Genomic DNA, 27,506 nt, shown 5'->3' with positions numbered 1-27,506 from the left:
ACTTGTAACCACACTGTGTTTTTCTCTGAGGCTTTGCTTATAGATGTTTTGGAGCCATTCTCCTGGGTTTGTCTTGAATGTCCCTGTCACCATAATGTCTCTCTTTTTTTTTTTTTTTTTTGCGGGCAATGGGAGTTAAGTGACTTGCCCAGGGTCACACAGCTAGTAAGTGTCAAGTGTCTGAGGTCGGATTTGAACCCAGGTACTCCTGAATCCAGGGCCGGTGCTCTATCCACTGCACCACCTAGCCGCCCCCACCATAATGTCTCTTTATGGTGGAATTCTTTTTCTTGTTTGCTCATGAGCTTACTTCCTGACTTTAGACTTTATATTAGAGTCATGTTCTGGGCATTTCTAGAGGGAAGATCTGAGCTGAGCTCATGTCCTCGGGTCCTTCTGCTTTCCCAGGGTATTATGTGTTGTATTATTCCAGGATCTTAGGGACTTAGAAGCTTTCAGTGTTTCCAGGGTGGTCTAGTACAGGGCAAAGTCTGATTGCTGCCCTCCTGGTCTATAAGATTTTTACCTAGATTTGGGTCTGAGCAACATACATATGGGCTTGTCCCTAATTAGAGTACCAGTAAACTGCTTCTGGCCTCAGCTGCCATGAGCCAGCTAGAAAGTTTTACCATTGAGAGTGACAAAAATGCAGGCCCCCTTCAGTCTGGGTTTTCTGCCCTGGATATTTGACTATATACTTCAGACCAGGGTGAAGGCTGGAACTGAGACCTAGCTCTGCTCCTGGGGTCAGAGTGGCCCTGTCACTGTTTGCTTCTAAGCTTGCTCCTTGCTCAATACACAGGATAGTACATGTTAACTAGTCCTCACCCTAGAATGCCACTCTGGAGTGCAAGTCCAGATCCCCTTAGCCCAGGTTCCCTACACAGTCCACCCTGGATCTGTAACCCAGAAGCAAGGTCAGGACCCTTGGGTCTGGGTCTGGAGCCTCTTCTTTCCATGGTGCACAGCCTTAGTTCTCTCTCAGTTCCTTCACACTGAAATGCTCTTTGGTGCCCTGCTGGGTAGAGCCTGTCCCAGTGTCCACAGGCCACTCTGTTTCTCTTCCTATCCTGACCTGCTTTGGAAATATCACTTGCCATGATAGGTTTATTGGATTTCCCAATCAGAATTGCATTTCCTAGGTCTTTGTGGAGAAATTATGCTGGGGAGCTCAGTTCCTTTACCAGCTTGGCCTGAGTGACTCAGTTCAATAGATAGAGGGCTACTCCCTCTCTTGATGCAGATAGCAACCCATTCATTCTTTCTCATTTTTTGCAACTCTTTTCTGTACTCTCTCCTAAATTCTCCATAAAAGGTACACCAAAACATGGAGGGCCTTCTTTCATACCTCTTGGCATTACCTGAGTGCCAATTCATCATGTAGATTGTTGTTGATACCCAGCCTGCCCCCTTTAATGGCATCTTTTATGCTGATTCTTCTTCAGTGGCAATGGGCCTTGGCCTACCTGTGCCCCCTATTGTACTTCTCTCTATCTATTGCTCTTTGGATGACTTGAAATGTTGATTCTTTGAAGATTGTAACATTCCATGGCTCGCAACAACACACTATCACCATAAGAATATTGGTGTAAAAAAAAAAAAAAAGGAAAGAAGAGATGGGTTTTTGTTTTAGGGAGAAGTTTGGTGTCATTAAAAGCATTTCACAATGAAATCCAGCCTGATGAAGATATCAAAGCTATCTATTGCCATATGAAAAAATGCTCTAAATCACTATTGATTAGAGAAATGCGAATTAAAACAACTCTGAGGTACCATCTCACACCTATCAGATTGGCTAATATGACAAAAAAGGAAAATAATAAATGTTGGAGAAGATATGGAAAAGTTGGAACACTAATGCATTATTGGTGGAGCTGTGAAGTGATCCAACTATTCTGGAGAGCAATTTGGATCTATGTCCAAAAGGCTATGGGACTGTTCATACCCTTTGACCCAGTGGTACCACTGCTAGGTCTGCATCCCAAAGAGATCCTAGAAGAGGGAAAAGGACCCACTTGTACAAAAAATATTCATAGTGGCTGTCTTTGTGGTGGCAAAGAATTGGAAATCGAGGGAATGCCCATCAATTGGGGAATGGCTGAACAAGTTGTGGTATATGAATGTAAAGGAATACTATTGTTCTTTTTTTTTCTTTTCTTTTTGAGGAGCAATGAGGGTTAAGTGACTTGCCCAAGGTCACACAGCTAGTAAGTGTCAAGTGTCTGAGGTCAGATTTGAACTCAGGTCCTTCTGAATCCAGGGCAGGTGCTTTATCCACTGTGCCACCTACCTGCCCCTAATGGAATACTATTTTACTGTAAGAAATGATGAGCAGGAATTCAGAGAAACCTGGAAGGACTTACATGAACTCATGCTCACTGAGAAGAGCAGAACCAGGAGAACATTGTACACAGTAACAGCAACACTGTGTGATGAACAATAGACTTGGCTCTTCTCAGCAGTTCAATGATCCAAAACAGTTTCAAAGAACTTATGACAGAAAATGTTCTCAACATTCAGGAAAAAAAGAACTGTGGATTATGAATGCAGATTGAACCATACCATTTCTACCTTTGGGCTGGTTTTTTCCCTTCTTTTTTGAGGTTTTTCCCTTGTGCTCTGATTCTTCTTTAACAAGATGGCTAATGCAGAAATATGTTTAATGTGATTGTACATATGCAACCTATATCAGACTTCTTTCTGTCTTGGGGAGGAGGGAGGGAAGGGAGGGTGGGAGAAAAATTTGGAACTAAAAATCCTATGAAAAAAAATGTTAATAATAACTATCCTTATGTGTAACTGGAAATAATAAAATACTTTTATTTATATAAAAAAAAGAAATCCAGCCTACTTCCTTCCTCCAATTCATTTCCCATCTGCAGGAATCATGTAAACAATCAACATAGGTGGTTAAGCTCCATTGGCTCTCCATACAGCTGCATTTCCTAGTCTAATTAACAGGCATTCTTCATCCACTTATTGGTTCTTGTGTGAATTGTGAGACTGAACTCTTTTAAGTGATTGTGTATTTCATTTATCAGGCTCTGAGATGTTCTGAATCTTGATGCAAATAGTACAGTGTTATATACAGAGAGTGTCTGAAGGACCTCACCATTTCTAGGAAATCCTTCTTTCTTTTGGACTCCACACTGTATATCCTCCATGATCTTTTTCTTCTAATTTGGTCATGATTTTGATTTTTGCTTTAACAAGTCCATGGCCTAACTATACAAAGAAAATTCTCTCATAAATAACTTCCATAGCAATAACTCATCATTTCCTGTCCAAATATAATGTTTCATCTCTGTTACACTGTTGGGTGCCTGCTGCGTTCAACACTTCCTGATTTTCTTCTTAAAGAAGGTATTTGTATCACTACTGATCAGAGAAATGCAAATTAAAACAACTTTGAGGTACCACCTCACAGCTATCAGGTTGGCTAATACGTTTCTACTTTTGGACTGTTTTTTTTTTTCTTCTTGTTTGAGGTTTTTGCTTTGTGCTCTGATTCTTCTTTCACAAAATGACTAATGTAGAAATATGTTTGATGTGATTGTACATATACAACCTATATGAGACTGCTTTCCGTCTTGAGGAGGAGGGAGGGAAGGGGTTGAGGGGGAGAAAAGAAAAAAATTGGAACTAAAAATCCAGTGAAAACAAATGTTGAAAACTATCCTTATATGTAATATGTAACTGGAAAATAATAAAATAATTTTTTTTTAAAAAGAAGGTATCTGTAATCTATAGGTGTCGATTTCTCGTGCAGTCTACAAGCCTTTAGTCTTTCCTGTTTCTTATTTGTTTTCATAATTCTCACTGGCCTTCCCTATGCCCACCCTTGCATTGAAGTCACCAGGTAAACAAATATCTATTTATTTAATTGAACAATCATCAAATTTTTTCATGGAATTTCTCATCTTCCTCATCTATAAAAGTTTCTGTGTAGACTATAGTTATCTCCACAGCAGCCTTTTTGAGTTTATTTGTCCCAAACACTGCAGTGCAACATGACCAAGTATCTCTTGTCATCTTTGAACAAACATTAAAACCAAGTCCACCCTCCTTTTTTTCCTCTCCAAAAAGAACCTATGAGATAACCAAGTCCACCCTCCTTTTTTTCCTCTCCAAAAAGAACCTATGAGATGTCCTTCCATTTAGCTAGTTTTCCCCAGAGTAATACAACCTCCCCCCAAATGTAGGCTTTTCTCTCAGAGTTCCCTCTTCTACCCCCCCTTCTCATCCTATATCTCATTACCATCATCCTCACTAGCTTTTCCTTCATTCATCTCTGACAAAGTGGCCTTTCTCACAAAGACTGACCCCTTTACATGTACCTGTGGTGGTGTGATCTCATCCTCTCTTCCTTTTTAGTGGATTGCTGCCATCCTCCCTACTCTCTGTGGATGCCCCAGAGGCATTTCAAACTCAACCCATCTAAAGCAGAACTCATTATCTTTTCCCAACACCATCCTCTCTTCCCAACCCACCACACTGTTGAGGACACCACCATCCTCCAAGTCCTCCAGGATTTTCTGGGCGCCATCCTTGACTCCTTTCCACCTTCCATCCCCCCCCCCCTAGCTAAATCTCATCATTTCTATCTCTATGACACCTGCCCTCTTCTCTCCTTAACCAGGCACTGCCCTGGCTCATGCTTCCTCCCTACTCCACTCACTGTTCCTTGCAGTCACAGTGTCTGCACCTTCCTTTGCCCTGGCTGTCCCCCCCGTCCTGGAATGCCCGCCCTCCTTACCTCCACCTCTCAGGAGCCTTGCAATCAGCTCAGGTGCTGCCTTCTGCCAGAGGCCCATCTAGTTCCCACTCTAAAGCTAGTGCCTTCTCCAAGGTTACATTCTGTCTACGATGTGTGTGTTTTGTTTGTACCTAATTGTTTTCAGTGTCTCCCTCATTTAGATTGTAAGCTCCTTGAGGAAGGGCAGTTTTGTTTTCCTTTCTTGTATCCCCAGGCAAAGTGCCTGACAGATAACAGGCTCTTAATAAATGATGATTGATCGATCGATCGATGAACAAAGGCCTCACATTTAGAGTACCAATACCTAAGTTAAAGTTGATAGAGGTCTGGGGCAGCTAGGTGGCACAGTGGATAAAGCACCGGCCCTGGATTCAGGAGTACCTGAGTTCAAATCCAGCCTCAGACACTTGACACTTACTAGCTGTGTGACCCTGGGCAAGTCACTTAACCCCCCATTGCCCCACAAAACAAAACAAAGTTGATAGAGGTCTAAAAACTCTATAATTCTAACATTCTCTGACCCATTCTCCACCTCTGCCGCTGTCACTGCAGACTCGGAAGGGACTGAGGGACCCTTTGTATTCTTGATCACCCAGCGGCCAGCCTCCTGGTTATGATCCTCTCTTTATTCAGCTAGGCTGGCTGACTGTCGGAAAGCACACTCCGACTGATGCTGGGACCATCCACAAAGCTTCCTCAGCTCTGCAGAATGTTTCAGAACGTGGGCTTTGACAGAGCAGGGTCACCACCATGCCACAATGAATGATTCACTGAAGATGACACATAAGGAAATCCAAATGATCACATGGAGTCATATCCCATTATTTCAAAAACTAGAATAATTGAATCCAGTCTCACAGAGTACCCTTAAGAGTTCCCAAAACAGGATCCCATTTCTTTCACTGACAGAGGGCAACGGGGAAGGTGCCGAACACGGCCAAGGGAAGACACCAGCCCCCATGATCATAGTATTTCCCTTCCACACAACAACTCCCTAAATTAAGTAATGCACGTAAAGTAATACTTAAAGAAGAGGCAAGGGATTGAGATATAGTGCAGAGATAGAAACTGAGGTTCCGAGATGGAATGTGACTGGTCTAAGTAGCAGAGCACAACTAGACACTAGACTTTCTGAGTTCCTTCCACCTCAGCAGGAGCCCCCAAGGGCAGAGCACTTTCCACTGGTCATGAGCATGACATTGATGAGGGTGATATCAGGGAGTGACATGAGGGGAAAGGTACCAGTCTCTGGAAAGTTTCCTAGTGTCCCCTAGTTTGTCAGGGAGAGAGCTACCCGAAGGGGATTCGGGCTCTGCGGAGTCAGGTCCACCTTCGCTTCCCTGTCTTCCCTCCTTCCGACCCAACTATGTGTCCAAAGGTTTTCCTCCCGGATGCTGCCACCTATGAGAGGGCTGGAGGGGAAAGGATGAGCCAGGGGCTGGGGCGGGGTGCTCGGAGAGACTAGAGCAGAGAGCCATATTGGGAGGGGGAGGATTGGCAGTGGCAGGGGGGTAGCTTGAGGGCCTCGGAGGGAACTGGGGACAGCCAGTAGGGCTAGAGCACCCTGCGGGGAGAGTGGATACACAGGGTCCCATATGCGGGGTTGGGAGCGGGGTGGGCCTGGGGCCCCAGCCGCCTCCGGGCGAGGTATAGGAGAGATGCGGGGATACAGGGGATGGAGAAGAGCCAGGCAGGGCGTCGGCCACGTGTTGCAGCGGCGACTAGACCCCATCGGCCAGATGTGAGGGCGGGCGGGGGCGCCTCCCTCGGTCCTCCCCGGCTCCCCCCGTGAATGCCAGTGCCTCTGTCCTCCCCCTCCTTCCCCCCCCCTCCCCGCCGCCGCTTGCGCAGCCCGGCAGCCCGATAGGGCCAGACACCAGAGACAGACCCACGGAGACTGAGACGCAGAGCGGGGAGCGACCGGGTGGGAGACACGCGAGCGGGAGCCCTGGAGGGAGGGCCAGCGGGGAGGAAGGGGAGGGGCGAGCTCGCAGCTTTCCTCGGCCCTTTCGTGTAATTTTTTTTTTTTTTTGCCAAGTCATCGGAGGCGCCGCAGCTGCCGCGGGGGGCGGTGGGGGGGGGGGACGGGGAGGGGACCCAGGAGGAGGGGGAGGGGGCCTCGGGGAGGAGCCGCGCGCGCCGCCAAGTTGCCGGAGGTAAACAGGCCCCGCGCCCCCTCCCCGCTCCCGCGCTCCGGGCCGCCCGGAGCCGGGGGGAGGGGGTGTCCGCAGTGGCCTCCGGGGGGCGCGGGGTCCCGCGGCGGCCCGGGCCGGGCGCGGCCGCAGAGCGAGCGAACGGCCGAGCGGGAGGCGAGACGAGGCAGGGCGCGGGCCGGGGCCGGGGCCGGGCCTGGAGCGGGGCGCCCCCGCCTCCGCCGCCCCCCAGGCCGGCGGGCCGCTGAGCCTTGAACTTGAACGCCGCCGCCCCGGCCGTAGCGGCTGCGGCGGCGGCCGCGCCCGGCCCGGGCAGGGGCAACCCAGCCCCCGCCGCGGGGCCGGGGGCCCGCCGGGCACCCCGCCGCCCCCCAGGCCTCCCCTTCCCGGGCCGCCGCCGGCCGGGCCCCGCGCCCCCCCATGCACCACCTGCTGGAGCAGCCCGCGGACATGGCGACGGCGCTGCTGGCCGGCGAGAAGCTGCGGGAGCTCATCCTGCCCGGCGCCCAGGACGACAAGGCGGGCGCGCTGGCCGCGCTGCTGCTGCAGCTCAAGCTGGAGCTGCCCTTCGACCGCGTGGTCACCATCGGCACCGTGCTCGTGCCCATCCTGCTCGTCACGCTCGTCTTCACCAAGAACTTCGCCGGTAAGACCCGGCCCCCCCCTCCCCCGCACCGGGGTGGGGGCAACGGGGCAGCCCTCCTCCCACCCTCCGTCCTTCCCTCCCCGGCTGCCCGGTCCCTCCTTCCTCCGGGGCTTCTTCTCCGCCTCGGAGCCTCGCCTTCCCCTGCTCTTTGCCCAAGATGGAGAGATGGGGGAAGACAGAGACAGAGACAGAGACAGAGAGACAGAGAGAGAAGCACAAAGGTTGGGGAAGGACATCCGGGCACCCGAGGGAACAGTTGTGTGCGTGTGTGTGTGTGTGTGTGTGTGCGTGTGTGTGTGCGTGTACAGACCCTGCTGGCTTTCACTGCCCGAGCCTCTGAGAAGAGGTAGAGGAGCTCTCCACCTCCCCATGGCCCGCAGGCTGCAGAACTCAGCGTGCTGAGGAGGAAAGGAGCCCTGACGCTGGACAGCTCCAAGGGTGCACAGTGCAGGCTGCTTGGGCCTCTCTGGACCCCAGGGCCTCAGGCTCTTCCCCACAGAATGGAGGAAAATAGGCCAGCCGCCCTCCCCTCGGGAGCCTGTGGAAGCCCCGGTATCTGGGAGCATCCCCGGCCCCATCACCAGGAAACTGTTGCCTGGCAGGAGCCGCAGCAGAAGGGGGCCCCGGGTTAGCAACGGCTCCTCTGTGCCCATGTGACCTCTTAAAATTACATCCAGCTCTTCCTTCAAGGAAAAGCCCTGCTACATGGTCACAGGCACTCACCCTGAACGTCCCAGCCCCCTGGCAGCACAGACGCCCGGAAAGGGCTAAAGCCAGGCAGAGGTCGCTGGCAGGCATCAGCGTCCCATTATCCGTTCAGAAGGAGGAGGGATACCAACAACACATCTAAACCGTGTTTGGCATCCTAGACATCTCTGGTGCCACCCACCACACACACTGGCATACAGAAATGCCTGGGCACATTCTTGCACTTATGGGGTGAATTACCCTGTTTTGATTATTAAATGCATGCCTTCAGTGTAGAAGGGGATTGGGACTAGCAGGTAGACATTTCTTGGTCAATAGAGAAACCAACCAGGGGGTAAGTTCAGATGAAATCCATCGGCAGGTCCCGCCTTCACTGGCCTGGGGGTGAGGCAGGAGGTGGGGAGGGGGCTGGACAGGTGGTATCTAGCCTGCCAAACTAGGGCTCTGTCTTCTGTTGTTGAAGGAATGAGATGGAGATGTTGAGTTGCAGAAGAGGAGATTTGGGTGGGTGAGAAGGCTGGGTAAATGGCATGATAGTTGTCTTCAAGAATCTGAAAGGAGGAGGAATTCACCTTGCTTTACTTGGCACTAGAAGACAGAGCCAAGAGCAGGAATAGAGGGGAAAGGTGCCAAGAAGCCAAGTAAGCGGGATGGAGAGACTGTCTAATGAGGACAAGCATCCAGCAGTGGGGCAGGCTCACCTCTGTCGGAGTGAACTCCCTCACTACAAATGCTTAAGCATTAGCTGAATGACCCCCTGACAAGGATCCGCTGAGGGCATTCCTGAGCCGAGCAGGAGGCTGCACTGGGTGACCTCTGAGGCCCTTCTAAAGGTCTCAGATACTTGGGTCTTTCAGCAAGTAGTAACAGTACTAATGGGATAGTGTGTGTCAAGCTTTAATGTCAGATAGGAACTAGCTGTTGTTTTCATCATCATGATTATAATTATTTTAATATGTGTCCATTAGCTTTATTTTTAAAATATCCACACCGCTCCCAACTGCCAAGATGATCTTGTTGAGATTCTAGTCTGACCCGGTTCAGATCTGCTGGGGGGGGCGGGGAGTGTGTGTACATGTCTGTATTACAGCAGTTGGGATCTGTGTGTGTGTGTATAGTGTATCACAGCAATTGGGTTGTGTGTGTACCTATGTATATGCGCACATACACATGTACATACACATACACATATATACACATATATACTAAATCTCAGAACATAGACGATCCAAGTGAAAGGGGAGGGATTTCCCTTAGAGAGTATGGTCCAGCTTTTGGCTGGGGGCACCAGGGAGTGCCCTCTTCCCCCATTTCAGTCTCTCAGGATGCACATCTTTCCTCAGTGATCCCCAGCTGTCACCTAGTTTATAAAGTATGTCCCCCCCCTCCCCCATTTGAAAAATAACCCTCCTCGTGTGCGTAGTCAAACAAAGCAAATTCCCCAACTGGCCGTGTCTCCACCTGTATTTAAGCCCCTCCTCCTCTCTGTCAGGGGTGGGGGGGTTGGTAGCACACTTCTTCCTAGGGTCTCAGGAGCAGTGGTTTGAGCTCTCAGCAGCGTTTCAAAGTCTTTCAAAGTTGTTTCTCTTTATGATGTTGTTGCTATTGTACAAATTGCTCTCCTGGTTCTGCTCGCTTCACTCTGTATTAGTTCATGCAAGTCCTTCCAATTTCCCCTAAAACCTTCCTCTTCATCATTTGTAAGGGCGTAATTATTTTCCATTCCATTCATATACCATATTTTGTCTGCCGTTCCCTAATAGGTGGATACATCCTTAGTTTCCATGGGTTTTTTTGCTATTACTAAAAGAGCTGCTATAAATATTTTGTACAGGAGGTTCCTTTTCCTTCTTTTTTGATCTCTGGGAGACAGAGGCCTAGTAGTGGTATAAGGATATGCACAATTTAATGATTGGGGGTGGGGCATGGGTCCAAATTGTTTTCAGAACAGCTGTACTAATTAATCTGCAGCTCCATCAGCAATGTATTAGTGTGCCTGTTTTTCTGTAGCCCCTCCAATATTTGTCATTTTCTTTTTTGTCATCTTTGCCAATCTGATGGGCATAAAGTAGAACTCCAGAGTTGTTTTAATTTTCATTTCTCCAATAATTACTGATTTCGAACTTTTTACACGCTTATTTGTTTGGATTTCTTCTGCTGAAAACCACTTCTTCATATTGTGAGGGCCGAAATTATATACAGAGCATTAATTGGGTGACTCGCTGAAATACTGGGGTCCTGGAAATAATGAGGGAAGTTCTCCTTCTGACCTCAGTAGCATAAGTAACTTCAGGGTGGGCCAGGTGTGGCCCTTCCCAAATAAGTCAGCTAAAACTCCAATAATTTTTTACCACAAATAATTTTTACCACAATATCCTCTGATCAGAAAATAACTATTAGTCTTATACATTAAAATCAATTCTTCCTACGATTTGAAAATAAGTTCTTTATCAGAGAAACCTGCTGCGAAGATTTTTTTTTAATCTGCACTTTTTATGGTAACCCAATTCCCTTCTAATTTCACCTAGATAGATTTTGTTTGTACAAAACCTTTTAAATTTCATATAATCAAAATTATCTCTTTTACCTTCTTGGGTCTCCTCTACAATTTGCTTGCTCCTTCATATATCTGTTAAATTTCTTCCTTGATCTTCTAATTTGATTATGCTGTCACCCTGTCTGTCTCAGTCATTTGTCTATTTGGACCTTATTTTGGCATGTGGTGTGAGATGTTGGTCTAGGCCTAATTTCTGAAAGATCGCTTCATGCAGCATTTTTTATTCCCCCCCCCCCGGCCCCCCGTTGTTGATATTCTCTCCCTCTTCCGAGTATTTCATATAGACATAAGCTATGTAAATGTTCCAGAGACTTGGTTGAAGATGAGTTCTGTGAGGACAAGAATTATTTTATTTTCATCTTGTATCCCTCACCTAGTGACTTGTTGAATGTGGGAAAGTCATTTTTCACTCTCATTTCCCTTTTTCTAAAATTGACTTTCTTTGTCTTTCCTATGTTCCTATGATGAGCAGGGGGCTTGTGCCTGAACCTCAATCCTTTTATCCTAAAACATGACAGTGATTTATCTCCAAGTGATCAGATACAAGGAGGAAGAAAACTGGATGATAGGCCAAGTCCAGACAGATGGGTCAGGTATCATGACCCTTAGCCCCCCAGCACTCAGACTTGGAAGAGGGAGAAAGCACTAACCATTGAGTGTGGAAGCCTCTCATTCCTTCTTGTCAGCCCCTATACCTAAGAAAAGCAAAATAGTGGTGAGGACCATTACCTCTACATGGAAACCTTCCTGGCCATCTCTTCTCTCCCTCACTCTCAGCTGCTCAGAGGCCTTTATGTCCCTTTGAACCTCCCAGCAGCCCAGGGGGACAGGGAGCTCGCTACTCCCACCATGGGCAGCCCCATTTTGCAGATGAAGAAACTGATATCTCAAGATAGAGACAGAAGAGATAGAAGAGACCGCGGAGGTCACTGAAGCCAACCTTCCCATACTCAACAAGTCTGGCCTCTTGAGCTTCAGTGGGAGGCAGCCCATTCCTCTGGCTGAGCGGGGCCACAAAGGGGTCACAGGACCTAGAAAGGGAGTCCAGAGAGTAAGAGAGGCCATCTTTTGTGAAAGGCTGGCTGGAGGGAGCTCACGACCTCCCAAAGCATCTGGGCCAGCCTGAATTATTCAATGGTCTTTCCTGACATCAAACCTCCATTTGCATTTGGTCACTTCTCAGCAAAGCCTCTAGCTTTGCCCTCTGGTGCCCAGCAGAACCCGTCTACTCCTTCCCCCAAGTGGCCATCCTTTAAATACTGGGGGTTGGTGATCATGCCCTGCCCCACCCCCACCCCCTTTCCCCATCTTTTCCAGGCCAAACAATCTTGGTTCCTTTAGTTGGTCCTGGGATGGCTGGTTTGGAAGTCCTCGACCCTTTCCTGCCCCAGCCATCTTCCTCTGGGCCTGCCCTTCCTAAAATGTAGGATCCAGAACTGGACCTGCCGTTCCCAAGGGGGTCCTCTGGGGCCTACCGGGGCAATGCTTCTCTTAAAGGGAGCTGGGGGCAATATTCACTTTTTTGTGGCCATGTCATTCTGCTGGTCGCCATTGAACCTGCAGGCCCTTATCTGCCCCCCATCTGAGCCTGAGAACCCCACCCCACCTTCTTCATCATCGCCTCCTTTGCCACACTGCTCAGTCTATGCTTGCTGTGGTGTGGGTAGAATCCCCAGAGAGCTCCGCTCCCAAATCAGGACAGAGGAGAAGGAACCACATGAGACCATCCATTGGCAGCACCTGCCACGTGTCATGCTCTGGGGATGCAAAGACAACATCCTGACCCTACCCTTATGTCAGGGGAAACACCGTGTGTACAGACAGGGAGGGCAAAGTCTTGGGGGAGGGGAGCATGTGCAGCTTCTGAGATCAAGAAAGACTTCCTGGAGGAGGTAGCCCTGGGGCGTGGAGGAGGGAAGGCGGCCCAGGCATCAGGGAGGGAGAGATGGCATGTAGCAAGCCTAAACTGTAGGGTGCGTGGAGGAGAGCAGTGTGTGGTAAGACTGGGAAATGGGCAAAAGACAGATTGGGAAGGACTTTAAATGCTGAACCAAGACTAGGGAACCAAGAGAGCTCATTGGGCAGGGGAGGGATGTGATAGACCTAGGCTGTAGGAGAAGCACTTTGGCAGCCAGGAGGGTGGATTGGAGTGAGGAGAGACTTGAGGCAGGGAGACCAAGCAGGAGACCATTGTAGTAGTCCAGGAGGAGGCCGGACTAAGACAGTGGTCATGAGGAGAGTGGAGAGATGTGGAGGACATGGCAAATGATTGGACACGAAGAGTGAGGGACAGTGAGGAGCAGAGGAGGACACCCTAGGGAGAGGGGCAGCTAGGTGGCGCAGTGGATAGAACACCAGCCCTGGAATCAGGAGTACCTGGGTTCAAATCCGGCCTCAGACACTTAACACTTACTAGCTGTGTGACCCTGGGCAAGTCACTTAACCCTCATTGCCCTGCAAAAAGAAAGGAAGGAAGGAAAGAAAGAAAGAAAGAAAAAGAAAGGAAGGAAGGAAGAAAGAAATCCTGCTGTTTCTGCTGACAGTGAGGAAGGGCCCAGGGTTGGGGTGGGGCAGAGTTGGGTGAAGTCAGCATGTGCCTCAGCTCCCGCTCTGAGCATCCCTAGCCTGTGCCTGCCTCCTTCTCCTGCACCGAGAACATCCTGCCTTGGGAGTGGCCCTATAAGAATCCCAGGCTTGTCTTGATCCTCCAGGTAGGTGCACCCTCAAGCATGAGTCCCCTCCAGCCCTGTCTCCCTTTCCCCTTTTTGTACTTGTGAAGCTGATGTTTTTGAAAGCAATAGTAGGGTTTTATATTCATCCTTACTAATTTTTATCTTTAAGCCCAATTTCTAACCTATAGAGACACTTTTTTATTCTGACCATCACCCAGTATGTGAGCTGTGCCTCTAAGATTTGTGTCATCTACAAACTTAATAAGCATACCTTCCATCTCTTTATATTTCATTGACAGACATGTAATATTTAATAGCATAAATCTGAATACAGATTCCTGGGGCATACCACTGAAGACCTTCTTATGAGTTGACATCAAGTCTAGCCTTTTGACCAGGAATGAATGCTCCCATTAAATGTCATTTACCCTACTTTTTTTTTTCCATTTTGTCCACAATGACATGAGAGATTGTGTCAAGTGCTCTGTTGAATTCTCAGCTAACTCTATCTGCAGCATTTCCCCAGTATAATAGTGGAATAATCCAGCTCCCCAAAAAGGAAAAGAGGTTGGTCTTGTGTGACTTCTTGGTGAAGTCATGCTGATACTTTGCGATCACTGCTTCCCTTTCTAGATACTCATTAGCCATCCTTTTAATACTATGCTCTAGAATTTTGCCCCAAATCAAAATCAGGCTCCACAGTTTATCATTTACAAACTCTAACCTCTCCTCTTTTTTGAAAATCAGCACATTTACCCTTCTCTATTCTTTAACTCATCTTCCCTTCTCAAGTTGCTCAGCCACTTACACCATCTCTCACACAGAACTGTCTGAGGCTCATATGGGAAAGCAGAATGTGTCTCTAGAACTGACCCAATGTCCTGGAAGAGGAACTGGCTTTGGAGTCCTCAGGTGTGGGTCAAAATTACAGCTGTGCTGCTTAGAATCAAAGATTCCGGGGGTCTTAACTGGAAGAGACCTTAGCCATCAGTTACCCGGCCCCCATTTTACAGATGTGCAAATAGGCACTGAATGATGGATTGAAGGTCACACAAGTACAGGTGTCAGAAGTAGGATTGGAATCTAGCTCCTCTGACTCCATCCAGTTTTCCGTTCACTGCCCGTTGTCCCCAGAACACCTCTGTGGGCCTCACTTCGTTCATCTGTAAAATGAGTAGTTTAGAGTCTGATTTCAGAGGTAGCCTTGTCTTGGTGAACATGAGGAATTCCTATTCTTTAGAGCAGGACGTTTCAGAGAACGCCCCTGGGTCGTCTGTAGCTGAAGGCATGTATCTTCCATGGAAGAAGCAGGGGAGGATGGGAGGGCAGGCTCCCCAGTCCTTGTGGCTGAGCCACTCAGGGTCCCTGCCGTCCCCAGCCAAGGTCTCCCCCTGGGCCAGTCTCTATCCCCCGGGACGGGTGGGATGGGGTCAAAGGGAGAGCCCTGGTCCCCTCGTTGGACATCGATCCCTCTGCCGGGAGGGACGAGTGCTGTGGAGCCTCCCCATCCCTGCCCTGACCCTGAGCCTGTCTCTCCTCTCTGCCCTCCAGAGGAACCCATCTACTGCTATACCCCTCACAACTTCACCCGTGACCAGGCCCTCTATGCACGTGGCTACTGTTGGACAGAGCTGAGGGACGCCCTGCCCGGGGTGGACTCCAGCCACTGGCCCTCCCTCTTCGAGCACAAGTTCCTGCCCTATGCCCTGCTGGCGTTTGCCGGTATCATGTACGTCCCCGCCCTGGGCTGGGAGTTCCTGGCCTCCACCCGCCTCACCTCCGAGCTCAACTTTCTTCTCCAGGAGATCGACAACTGCTACCACCGGGCGGCCGAGGGCCGGGCCCCCAAGATCGAGAAGCAGATCCAGTCCAAGGGCCCGGGCATCACGGAGCGGGAGAAGCGCGAGATCATCGAAAACGCCGAGAAGGAGAAGAGCCCGGAGCAGAACCTGTTCGAGAAGTACCTGGAGCGCCGGGGCCGCAGTAACTTCCTGGCCAAGCTCTACCTCGCCCGGCACGTGCTCATCCTCCTCCTGAGCGTGGTCCCCATCAGCTACCTGTGCACCTACTACGCGACGCAGAAGCAGAACGAGTTCACGTGCGCGCTGGGCGAGCCTCCGGACGGCCCGCGGGGCTCGGTGCGCGTCAGCTGCAAGCTGCCGTCGGTGCAGCTGCAGAGGATCATCGCGGGCGTGGACATCGTCCTGCTCTGCTTCATGAACCTCATCATTCTCGTCAATCTCATTCACCTCTTCATCTTCCGCAAGAGCAACTTCATCTTCGACAAGCTGCACAAGGTGGGCATCAGGACGCGCCGCCAGTGGCGCCGCTCCCAGTTCTGCGACATCAACATCCTGGCCATGTTCTGCAACGAGAACCGGGACCACATCAAGTCGCTCAACCGGCTGGACTTCATCACCAACGAGAGCGACCTCATGTACGACAACGTGGTGCGGCAGCTGCTGGCCGCCCTGGCGCAGTCCAACCACGACGCCACCCCCACGGTCCGGGACTCGGGCATTCAGACCGTGGACCCCAGCGCCAACCCCGCCGACGGCGACGCGGGGGAGCCCCCTGTCGTCAAGCGCCCCCGCAAGAAGATAAAGTGGATCCCCACCAGCAACCCCCTGCCCCAGCCCTTCAAGGAACAGCTGGCTATCATGAAGGTGGAGAACCACAAGGCGGACAAGCCCAAGCCCGTGAGGAGGAAGACGGCCACGGACACGCTCATCGCGCCCCTGCTGGACGCCCGAGCTGCTCACCACAAAGGGGCTGGGGCAGCGGATGCCGCCGCTGCCGCGCCCGGCTCGGCCTCAGCCCCGCCGTCCGCAAGTAGCGAGAAGAAGCACGCCAGGCATTTCTCCCTGGACGTCCATCCCTACATCCTCAGCAGCAAGAAGCCTAAGCCGGAGCTCCCGCCCATTGCTGCCCTGCCCGCCTCCAAGAGCCAGGAGGGGGCCTTCCTCACCCAGGGGGAGGACTGCAGAGGGACCCGCAACATGGTGCCAGCCAAAGGTAGGAGGGTGGGGCAGGGGGCGGGCCCGGCGAGGTCAACCCAGGGATGGACAGGGAGCGGGAAGGCGAGGACAACCGGGAGCAGCAGGTCGTTACCGAAAAAATATTAAGTCTATAATCTAAAAAAAAGAGGAGAATATTCCCTCTTCATCCAACAAGTAGACTTGCAGAGGCCTCTGTCCTATAGAACACAGCCATGATCCCAGAGGTAAGAAAAGGGCCCTTGGATCTGCCAGAAAAACAAAAAAACAGCCACCCCAAAGGCCGGGTGCTTTACTCGGGAGGGCCAGAGCCACAGGAAGGGCCTAAAGCTATTGTCTCTAGGCTCCCGTTACTGCCTTAGAATTAGGGTTGTGGTTGGAGGGAGGTTGTTTTAGCTTTCTCTTCTTTCTTTCTTTCTTTCTTTCTTTCTTTCTTTCTTTCTTTCTTTCTTTCTTTCTTTCTTTCTTTCTTTCTTCCTTCCTTCCTTCCTTCCTTCCTTCCTTCCTTCCTTCCTTCCTTCCTTCCTTCCTTCCTTCCTTCCTTCCTTCCTTCCTTTCTTTCTTTCTTTCTTCCTTCCTTTCTTTCTTTCTTTCTTTCTTTTTCTTTCTTTTTTGCGGGGCAATGAGGGTTAAGTGACTTGTCCAGAGTCACACAGCTAGTAGTGTCAAGTGTCTGAGGGTTAAGTGACTTGTTCAGGGACACACAGCTAGTGTCAAGTGTCTGAGGCCGGATTTTAACTCAGGTACCCCTGAATCCAGGGCCAGTGCTTCATCCACTGTGCCACCTAGCTGTGCCTCTTAGCTTTCTTTTCTTTTCTTTTTTTTTTAATTTTTGCTGGGCAATGAGGGTTAAGTGACTTGCCCAAGGTCACACAGCTAGTAGTGTCAAGTGTCTGAGGGTTAAGTGACTTGTTCAGGGACACACAGCTAGTGTCAAGTGTCTGAGGCCGGATTTTAACTCAGGTACCCCTGAATCCAGGGCCAGTGCTTCATCCACTGTGCCACCTAGCTGTGCCTCTTAGCTTTCTTTTCTTTTCTTTTTTTTTTAATTTTTGCTGGGCAATGAGGGTTAAGTGACTTGCCCAAGGTCACACAGCTAGTAGTGTCAAGTGTCTGAGGGTTAAGTGACTTGTTCAGGGACACACAGCTAGTGTCAAGTGTCTGAGGCCGGATTTTAACTCAGGTACCCCTGAATCCAGGGCCAGTGCTTCATCCACTGTGCCACCTAGCTGTGCCTCTTAGCTTTCTTTTCTTTTCTTTTTTTTTTAATTTTTGCTGGGCAATGAGGGTTAAGTGACTTGCCCAAGGTCACACAGCTAGTAGTGTCAAGTGTCTGAGGGTTAAGTGACTTGTTCAGGGACACACAGCTAGTGTCAAGTGTCTGAGGCCGGATTTTAACTCAGGTACCCCTGAATCCAGGGCCAGTGCTTCATCCACTGTGCCACCTAGCTGTGCCTCTTAGCTTTCTTTTCTTTTCTTTTTTTTTTAATTTTTGCTGGGCAATGAGGGTTAAGTGACTTGCCCAAGGTCACACAGCTAGTAAGTGTCAAGTGTCTGAGGCTGGATTTGAACTCAGGTCCTCCTGAATCCAAGGCCAGCGCTCTATCCACTGCGCCACCTAGCTGCCCTTTAGCTTTATTTTCAACAGATGAGAAGAGGGGGAGCTACTAAAGGCAGAACCACTGACAACAGCAACAACAAAACAGGGAAGGAGCAAGAAGGCCAAAGTATTGGAGCCTCCCAGGGATGGGCGCCACCACCGAGCTGGGCCTCAGAGGGAAGGTTGGGGTGGGGGAGTTTGTGCACAAGAGGGCAGGGGGATAGACACATGATGTGTGGGAGAAAGATTCCCATTCAGAGGGATCAATGAGCCTTTTTACAGGGTTCAGCAGTTCATGGATGGGAAGTTCATTGAGGGGAGACTGCCTGTTCTTTGATGATATTTGGCAAATAAGATAGGACAGTCTGTTTTCTTTTGAAGTGGCCTCATCCTTCTCTATCAACCAGATAAACAGAGAATCCAGAAACTCTCAGGGACCCTCTGTCACTTATTTGGGTTTTTTTGTTTTGTTTTTTTGTGAGGCAATTGGGGTTAAGTGACTTGCCTAAGGTCACACAGCTAGTAAGTTTCAAGTGTCTGAGGCCGGATTTGAACTCAGGTCCTCCTGACTCCAGAGCCAGTGCTCTATCCACTGCGCCACCTAGCTGCCCCCTGTCCCTTATTTGGGAGTTCAAAAGTCATCCTGAGTACACTCAGTTAGACTGTCTCACAGCAAGTGACAAGGAGGATGGTTTAACCTGCAGATGGGAGGAGAAGCAAAATGTAGGGAGAGAGAATCTCTAATGTCTCACCAGGGGTCAAGGCCACAGAGAAAGGAAGAGGGAAGAGGTGCTGAGGTGTCTCACTGCTGGAGAAGCAAAGCCTTGGAGGTCTTCCTTCCTTCCTTGGGCAGCTACTGTTGGCATTAGAACTCACAGGACTCTGCTAATGACACAGCAAACGTTCCTGACTCAGTAGCAGGAGACAAGGTGGACCAACTACAAGGTGCTTCCCTGAAACTGCCTCATTAGCATCTATTAAGCACCTACTGTGTGCAGGAGTATCGGAGAACCAAAACCTTAACTGCCAACAAGTGTGGTTTCCTCTGCGTTTGTGCTTCTGTCAACGGTGGGTAATGGCTGCATATACACAAGGCACAAATTTGCCACCCTCCTAAAGGAGGAGATGAAAGGGCCGGAGGAATGCATTTCTACTTTCCAGTTTATTAAGAAGAATGGCCTCTGGGGTCCCTCTGAACTCTGGGGCTAGGATCCTTTGACTCTTGGGGAATCCTTACCTGTATCAGGAAGGCGAAAGATTGTGACAAGAAGGAAGAGAAGCACTGCAGAACATTGCTTCTGGAGCAATGGAGTCGATGTGAGTACGGTGCCAAAGAGGGTGAACCTTGATCCCAGAAGAAGAAGCTGTGATTGCCAAGGAATGATCATTGGAAACAAATGTTGGTGCTCAGCAGTGGTGTTGGGCAAGTCTTTGTTAATGGAACGGACCACACTCCCTAAGGCACGTCCCTGGGATGTGATTCCTTCCTAATGTTGGCCACAGTTGCTGACCACTGTGTACTCTTGGTGATTTGTGTGGGGACAAATAATACCCCTATAAAGCATTACAGGGCCAGATGAAATCATGAGTGAGAGACCCAAGACCTTAGGGAGCCAGGCAAGGTTTTTCTTACTGCTCCTGGTTGAAGGTGGAAGATTAGTAAGAGAAAGTGATCCACTGTCAGAGAGTGAAATTTGGATTTATGGGACATACTGGACTTACATCTTTGCCAGGAGGAAAGTCTATCTCATGAAGACCATTAAAATTAATTTCTTTAGAGACTTGCAGATTGAATCCAAAGAGTTTTAAACTGAAAATGGAAGGAAAAACCCCTACCCACAGAGATCTGCCAAGCTGGAGACCAAAGAGACTTAGGGCAACTGTTAATGAAGAGAACAGTAACTCACAGGTTGATATATCCAGGAAGAGAGCCACACTAAGACCCATGTCCTCAGGAAGTCCATACATCAGAGTGGAAAAATAAATAGCAAATGAACTGAAGAAGGGGGCAAAGTCAGCATCCAAAGACACTCTGAGATATGGGAAATCAGTCATGGTAGAAATATGGGAATGATGGAAAGGTATTCAGACTTTGGAAGAAAAGGAACCAATGAAAGGAGAGATGGAATAGGACTTGTGAGGAAGGTACTCATGTAAGGAGACTCGTGAAGTGGAGGAGCATGGGAGAGAGAGTTTGTGAGAAGAAAGATATCAGAAGTGATGTTGTGGCTGGAATCTGTCATGGACCACCTGATCACAATGAAGAGAAGATCTAGAAAGTGATTCCGAAACCAGCCTTCCCATTTGATAGAGAAAGAAGGGGAGACCTCAACTCTGTGAACCTCCACGGGTGCTTCCTCTGCCAAAAGTCATGCTGCTAACTTCTCCATTTGGCTTTAACGGTCATGAAATCTGTAAGAGGGAGTGACCAACAGAATCTACTAGTCTGCAGCTAATTCTGACCAGCAATGATGAACCCGCTGGTGCTGAAGTAGAAGTGATGGGCACTTTAGAAGGGAGCCCTCCATGTCCAAGTTTATGATAGATGAGTGGGGTTAGCCACCATCCAACCGTCGAAGATTCTTAGAAAGTAGATTTCAAAGACGTTCTAGGAAGGACAGCCAGTAACTCGTGACCTAAAACTCCCCAGGGAAGTTGATCTGAGAAGAATGTGATGTTCTTCTAAAGCATGACATCCTGACAGCAAGGATACAAAGGATTCCAATCAGGAATAAAAGGGGAAGCTTCCTAAATTGACTAATACAGACATAGAAAACTCACTGGCCAACTCAAATTTGAAAAAGGCAAAGTACAGAGAATGGAAGAAGGGCGTAATTGAAGATAAATATAACAACTCAGCAGGAGAGGGCTAAAAGAGGAGCTGAGGCCCATGAAGAAAGCGTTCTCCAGTGTTAGGGATGAAAAGAAGACTGAAGAAGGGATAGGAGCGCTGCTCAAAGTGGATGGGATAATGACCAAAGGAGGCAGCAGAGAAAAGAAAGAACTACTTAATTCTTTATTTCTGTTTTCTCTACAAAAAGGAATGATTTTCTGACTGATCAACAGTCAATTAAAATCTATAATAAATGTGAAAATAGTAAGAGAAGGGAAACAAGGTGGCCTCAGAGAAGTCAAGTTACCAGGCCCAGATAATCCACATACTATGGGATATAAAGAGTGATAGATGTAATTGCTAAACACCTCTTAGTGATTTGTGGGGAAAGTTTGGAAAATGGAAGAGGCATTAAGGTCTTGGAGAAGGGCTAATGTTGTCCTAATATTCATAAAGGGAGAAAAGATGATTTCTTCAGGTGATAAGCCAATGAACTTGACTTGGATTCCTATCAGAAGTCTGGAAGGTACAATTAAAGGAGTAGTAGGTCAAGTTACAAAGGGAAACAGCAATTACTGAGAGCCAGCCTTGCTTCATCCAGAATAGGTCATGTCAGACTAACCTCATTTCCTATTTTGACAGGGTTAATGGACTGGTCAGTTAGAGAAATGCCTTAGATGAACTTTAACTAGATTTTAGCAAAGCAATTAACCAAGACTCTCTTGCCCTCCTTGGACAAGATGGAGAAATGTGGTGCTAAATGGAAGTGCAGTTAGTTAGATTCAGAACTTGTTGGGTGCCAGAACCCAAAGAGCAATCATGAATGAATTATGGTGGATGGAAACCTAGTAGAGTCTCCCAGTGGGCCTGTACTTTGTCCTATCCAATCTAAAATGCTTACCTGTGATTTTAATATAGGCATATATTGTCTGCATGCCAAATCTGGGAGGAAGAGATAATATGCTGATGATGATATGGTCAGAATTTTGCAATTTTTTGATATGCCAGAATGATAGACTAAATCTTATAAAATGAAATTTAATAAGGAGGAGAGTTGGACACGACTGAACAAGAACAACAGCAAAGAGAACAGTGAAGGGGGCGGCTAGGTGATACAGTGGATAAAGCACCAGCCCTGGATTCAGGAGGACCTGAGTTCAAATCCGGCCTCAGACACTTGACACTTACTAGCTGTGTGACCCTGGACAAGTCACTTAACTCTCATTGCCCCGCCAAAACAAAACAAAACAAAACAAAAAGTTTAGTGAAGACTTTCAGGTATTTGTGATGAAAAGACCCAAACTGAATAGAAAATTTGACTTTCAAATTCAAGACCCTAGAGAAGCAAAGTTTAGTGGAGGAAACATTCTGCAAACTTGCCCTGGGCACCCCAGTTTGCCAGTTACAGCTCTGACACAGGGTCATGCCCTAAGAGAGTCCTCAATCTGAATGGAGGGTCCCAGGCCAGAGGGAGGAGGCAGCCTGGGAAGACAGGTCCTGTGTGCTCAGCGGTCAGCCCAGCCACATAGTGTAGGGCCATCTTCATCACTCAGTAACCTGATGTGCTCAGCTATTTTCTCCTGCCACCTCAATTCGTCCAGGCTGGTGAAGCCTTTGCCGGGGTCCCTCCTGTCCCCAGATGGTGGAACCCAAGGCTCACTCCCCTTGGGCAAGCATCTTGAGGCACTGACTCAAAAGCAACATGCTCATACATGAGTGTATGGTTGTCTTGAGCACCAGGCCCAGCAGGAAGGGGTCCTGGGTAGTGTATAAGCTCCATCAGTGGTTCTCCAGCAAAACTGGAAGGGGCCAGTAAGCATCACCAGCATTAGAAGGTCTCCAGTGCTGGCTTGTATAATGTCCGCCTTACTACTTGGTCAGAGGCCCGGTTTCTCCCATAGGTATGTTCACCATATTTGTTTGTAGCCCACCTGAAGGCTGCCCAGTGTAGAGGAAAGAAGTTTGGATCCAGAAGTCAAAAAAGCTGTGGTTTTCTGCCACTTGTTGTGTGACCTTGGGCAAGTCAGTGAACCTCTTTGGGCTTGTTTCCTCATCTGTAAAGTTAGGAGGTTGAAATGGATGCTCCCAGGGCAACTAGGTGGCAAAGTGAATAGAGCACCGGCCCTGGATTCAAGAGGACCCGAGTTAAAATCCAGCTTCAGACACATAACACTTACTAGCTGTGTGACCCTGGGCAAGTCACTTAACCCCAATTGCCTCACTAAAAAAAAAAAAGAAAAGAAAAAGAAATGGATGCTCCCTAAGGTCCCTTCTAGGTGGTGGTGTTTGGGGCCTTCCTCAGCCTCCTGAAGCTGTAAATAATCATTCCTTTGGAAGGCCTCTGGCCAGTGACCAGCTGCTGCCATGGGGAGTTTACAGGATCCAGCCTCAAACCTTGCCTTTCTTCATGACTGCTCCAGACCCACTGTCCAGGCTGTCCAGCTCCTCAGCCCAGAAGACATCCCCAAGCCCTTTCCCTTTGGTCTCATGATAGTTGCATTTTACAACTTGGTGACTCTTCCCTGGTCCATCACTAAGACCCAGCCCCAGACCCTGGAGCTACCCTCCTAGACCTCCCTGGCTCCCTGGGCTCTGAACCCCTGAGCACCTTCCTCCTTCTCCCACCACTGCCACCATCTCTAAGTGTCCCCCTGCTTTTCATCACATGCCCTAAACATGTAACAGTGAGGCTGAGCTTCGTACGTGATCCTTCTAGCCAGGAAGCCCCAGGCCGTGGTGTTGAGCCGTTTTGAGATCCCAGATACCTCACACTGATTCAGAATTTGCCCATGTGAGCACTCAGGACCCAGCTCACTGGTCCATTCTATAATGCCAGCCTCATGAAGCCAAGTAGGAAGTTCATAGCATGTCTATCTGAGGGTGTTTCCCTAAGACATAGAGGCAACATGATAGAGTTCTGGGCTTGGAGTCAGGGAGACCTGGGTTCAAATCCTATCATAGGTACTTACTTTGTGACCTTGAGCAATTTATTAACTGTTTTGTGTCTGAGAAGGACCAACAACAACAACAAGCTTCCTCATGCGTAAAGTAAAGGGCATGGCCCCAGAGGACCATTCTGACTCTAAGTATGATCATCTCTTGTCCCCATCTAACTTCCCTTTTCTCACCAAAAAGCAAAAAACAGAAACAAAAACAAGGAAAAGATGAAGTCATACCAAATCAGAATTCCCATCTCTGGGTGCCCTTAGTTTTACAAAACTCTTTTGCCCCCACAGCCCTGTGCAGTAGGGAGTGGTGTGATGAGAACTCATTCCAGTGTGTGGTTTTGGTCACAGGGGAATGGGGTGAGAAAATGTGAGGGTCTGGGTGCAGATCCTCCGCCCAAGAGCATGTTGTGTGGTTGGGGAAGAGGGGGTATCTATAGTCTGAAAGAAGATACAGTTTGACATTGGTATTTGTGATCCTGTTTTCAGATCCCCCAGGCCCAGAAAAGGAAATCCTGTACCCAGTGGAGCCATGCCGGGCCATGCCACCCCCCCCAGGATCCTTCAATGCCTGCCCCCCTACCACAACTGCTGGGGTCCCTGGGCCCCCGACTAGTATCACCCCTGGCCTTGTGAAGCCTGAACCCATGGCTGTCTTGAGCCACAACTCCACCCACCCCCTGCTGCACATCAATACCTTGTATGAGGACCACCGGGCAGAGGAGGAGGAGGCCCCACCTCGAGCCTCCCCCGACATGGCTGACCTCATCGCCATCCCCACCCCAAAGCAGATTCTCATTGCCACCTTTGAGGAGCCCCGGACAGTTGTGAGTACTGTGGAATTTTAGACAGGCAACAAGGATCACATCCCCTAGGACCCCCCGCCTCCAGCCCTGGGTCATCATCAGAACCTGCCCCTGTACCCCCCAAACCCAACAGGAAACCGGCCACTGCATGCCCTCACCAAGATCCCCTGAAGCACCAGACCCAAGCACGAGTCTCCTATTAGACCCACTGCCAGTGCCCAGGGGCAACCAGGGATCCCCCTTCCCCCCACATCCTCAACCACCCAGGCACCTCCGCCCCTGCTTAGCTACTGCTGCCTTGGTACCCTGACCTCCAGTGTCCAGGAACTAGGGAGCAACCTGTCCGCAGCCACTGTGGTTCTCAACATGCACTTTAGCCAAGACTCCCTTCCCGTCATGGCCAGCACCACCCAGAGCCACTTCCCAGGCCTTGCCTGACCTGCCTGGCCAGCCCGCGCTTCCGACGCAAGTCTCTAAGACCCTGGCCCAGCCCAAGCCACCTCGGTCACCTGTGCTTCCTGAAAACCACAGAGACTCCCGGCGTAGCCCAGAAGGGCCTTCCCCGGGGCCTCATGAACACTGGATATGCAATACAGTTCTGGGGCCCAGCCTCCCACTTGGGTAGGTGGGGATGGGAGAGGACTGCCAGGGTAGGTGCTCAGGCTTGGTCCTGTCCTCAGGTGAGTCTGGGACAGGGCCCGGAGGCCTCCCCCAGCCCCGAGAGGAGTGACATGTGGCCCTGGGAGTAACCAGATGAAGAGTTTATTTTTTTAATCTATTTTGTCATTAACCTCGGGTGCTGGGCTATTTATTCCAAGGACGGATGCCTCTCCCCCCTCCCCCCCCCATGGAAGGGTGGAAGGAAATTCATTAGGGGCCCAGGATGGCCTGTCCCAGGAGCCCACCAGCTACCCTCAGCCCAGGGCTAGCCCCACACGGTGCAGTGTTCCACCCCAAATCATTCCCTCTCAGGAAGGTTCAGTCTTCCTCCTAAGGAATCACACTGCCCCCCCCCCCCCGCCCCGGCCCCCCAGCTTCAACACCTGGGGCCCTGGCCTCCTCCAGGGCAATGTCCCCACCCTCCCAGAGCTCAGGCCTCTCTCTTGTAGTTCAGTGTCCCTTGATCAATCCCCCCCAGCACCCTGGGGGCCCCTCCCCCTTTCAATTGCACTTTCTCTTTACCACTGGATATCCATGTGTTTTCATTTCGTTATTAATGCTGTAACTGATCATTTATAATTCGGGTTTGGAAACTCAGAGCCGAGTTTTCACCAGAACAAGAGAAAGGAGGAGGAAGAAGGGTGTGGAGAATGTACTAACTGTATCTTGCAATAACCACCCATCCTGAGCCCTGCTAGGCCCCCTCTGCCAGCGCTCTGGGCAGGGCGGGCCGGGGCTGGAAGAGGGGAGCAGAGGGAAACTGCCCTGAAGGGGGACGAAGGGTTACCTGGCTCTAGCATCTATTACCTCAGACACGGCAACGGACAGCAGTGTTGAACAAAAATAGCACTAAATAGACAAATAAATATTATTCTAACAACAGGTGCGCATCATGTCCTCAGCCATCCTGCCCGAGACCAAGAATGGGACAAGGTGGGCCAGCCGGGCCGGGAAGCCCTCTAGGTTTGCCCACACTGTTCCCCTTCCTCTCTTCAGCAGCCGTGTGTCCCCTAACCTCCTCCTGAAGCCAGGCCACTCAATGCAGGGTGGAGGAAGGCTTGGGGGTGGAGAAGGTGGGAAGGGAAGGAAAGAAGCAGGGAACCAAGAAGGGCTTCCTAGAGGTGGGGGGGTGGACGGCCTAACCTGAGTAAACTGTCAATCAACAAGGGACTGTGAGGCCCAAAGAAAGCCAAGCCGGGACCTGGCTGTCGTGGCTGGTGGGGCTTGGGGCTCACGGAAGGAACGCTGGAATTGGACTCAGATCCCCAACTGCTAGCTGGGTGACTTCAGACAAGGCATTTAAGGTCTGTGTACCCCAGCTTCCTTATCTGCAACATGAGGAGGATAACCAGCTTCCTGGGCGGCTTTGGGCCAGGTCCTTTCAGGCCTAGAGAATGATGGGTCATTACTATTCCTCTGGCCTGAGCAAGGTAGAGGGAAGAAGAGGTTAGAGCCAGCTTGGCAGGGTGGGCCTTGAATGCTGTGCTAAGGAGATAGGAATTTCTTTTACAGGACATAGGAGCCCCTGGAGATTTCTGAGTGATGTGGGCAGATATATCCATGAAAAGCTGAAGCAGGAAGCCTGGGGAGGCTGGATCACTCTAGGGCAAGGACAAGAGCCAGCCCTGGGTGGGGAGGGGAGGCAGGCCTGCCCTTACAGTGCCCCCAGGGAGGCTGCAAGGGGACAAGGCCGAGGCTACCTGAGCAGCCACACACACAAGGGTAAGACCCTGTTCTTGTTCTTTTTTTTTTTCTTTTGGTGAGGCAATTGGGGTTAAGTGACTTGCCCAGGGTCACACAGCTAGTAAGTGTTAAGTGTCTGAGGCCGGATTTGAACTCAGGTCCTGAATCCAGGGCCGGTGCTTTATCCACTGCCCTGTTCTTTCTGTCTGACAAACTTGCACCCACCTGCTGGTGTTAGTCCCCCCGCCCCCCATCTGCCTCTGCTCAGCCCCAGCCCAGCTATACCCGCACCTATAGAAGCCAGGACAGGGCCTCCTCTGCCTCTCAGAGGAGACCAAGGTTGAAGTCCCAGCAATCCCTTCCTGCATGGACACAGGTCACAGATCATAGGTCACAGGACTGAGATCTGGAAGGAACCTTAGCGATCATCAAATCCAACGTGTTCATTTAGAGCCAGAGAGACTGAGAGGGAAGCCCCTCTCCCAGAGTCG

General features: G+C 49.9%; 2 protein-coding genes across 2 annotated transcripts in view; one reads left to right on the top strand and one right to left on the bottom strand.

Annotated features, from left to right (window-relative positions):
- Positions 1 to 7,424, bottom strand: part of LOC122727718 (transcriptional regulator QRICH1-like) — a 50,789-nt gene extending 43,365 nt beyond the window's left edge. The window contains exon 1 of the mRNA XM_043965445.1: positions 7,339 to 7,424. The gene's annotated coding sequence lies outside the window, so the exon portion shown is untranslated. The remainder of the gene's footprint in view (positions 1 to 7,338) is intronic.
- Positions 7,330 to 26,214, top strand: PANX2 (pannexin 2). Its single transcript, XM_043965441.1, has 3 exons — positions 7,330 to 7,555; positions 15,044 to 16,507; positions 24,356 to 26,214. Exons 1-3 carry the CDS (start codon positions 7,330 to 7,332, stop codon positions 24,712 to 24,714), a joined length of 2,049 nt encoding a protein of 682 aa, XP_043821376.1. The 3' UTR covers positions 24,715 to 26,214.
- The last annotated feature ends 1,292 nt before the right edge of the window (positions 26,215 to 27,506 follow it).

This window comes from Dromiciops gliroides, chromosome 5 (assembly GCF_019393635.1).
Source record: "Dromiciops gliroides isolate mDroGli1 chromosome 5, mDroGli1.pri, whole genome shotgun sequence".
Lineage (NCBI taxonomy): Eukaryota > Metazoa > Chordata > Mammalia > Microbiotheria > Microbiotheriidae > Dromiciops > Dromiciops gliroides.
This window is presented reverse-complemented; position numbering and strand designations above follow the sequence as displayed.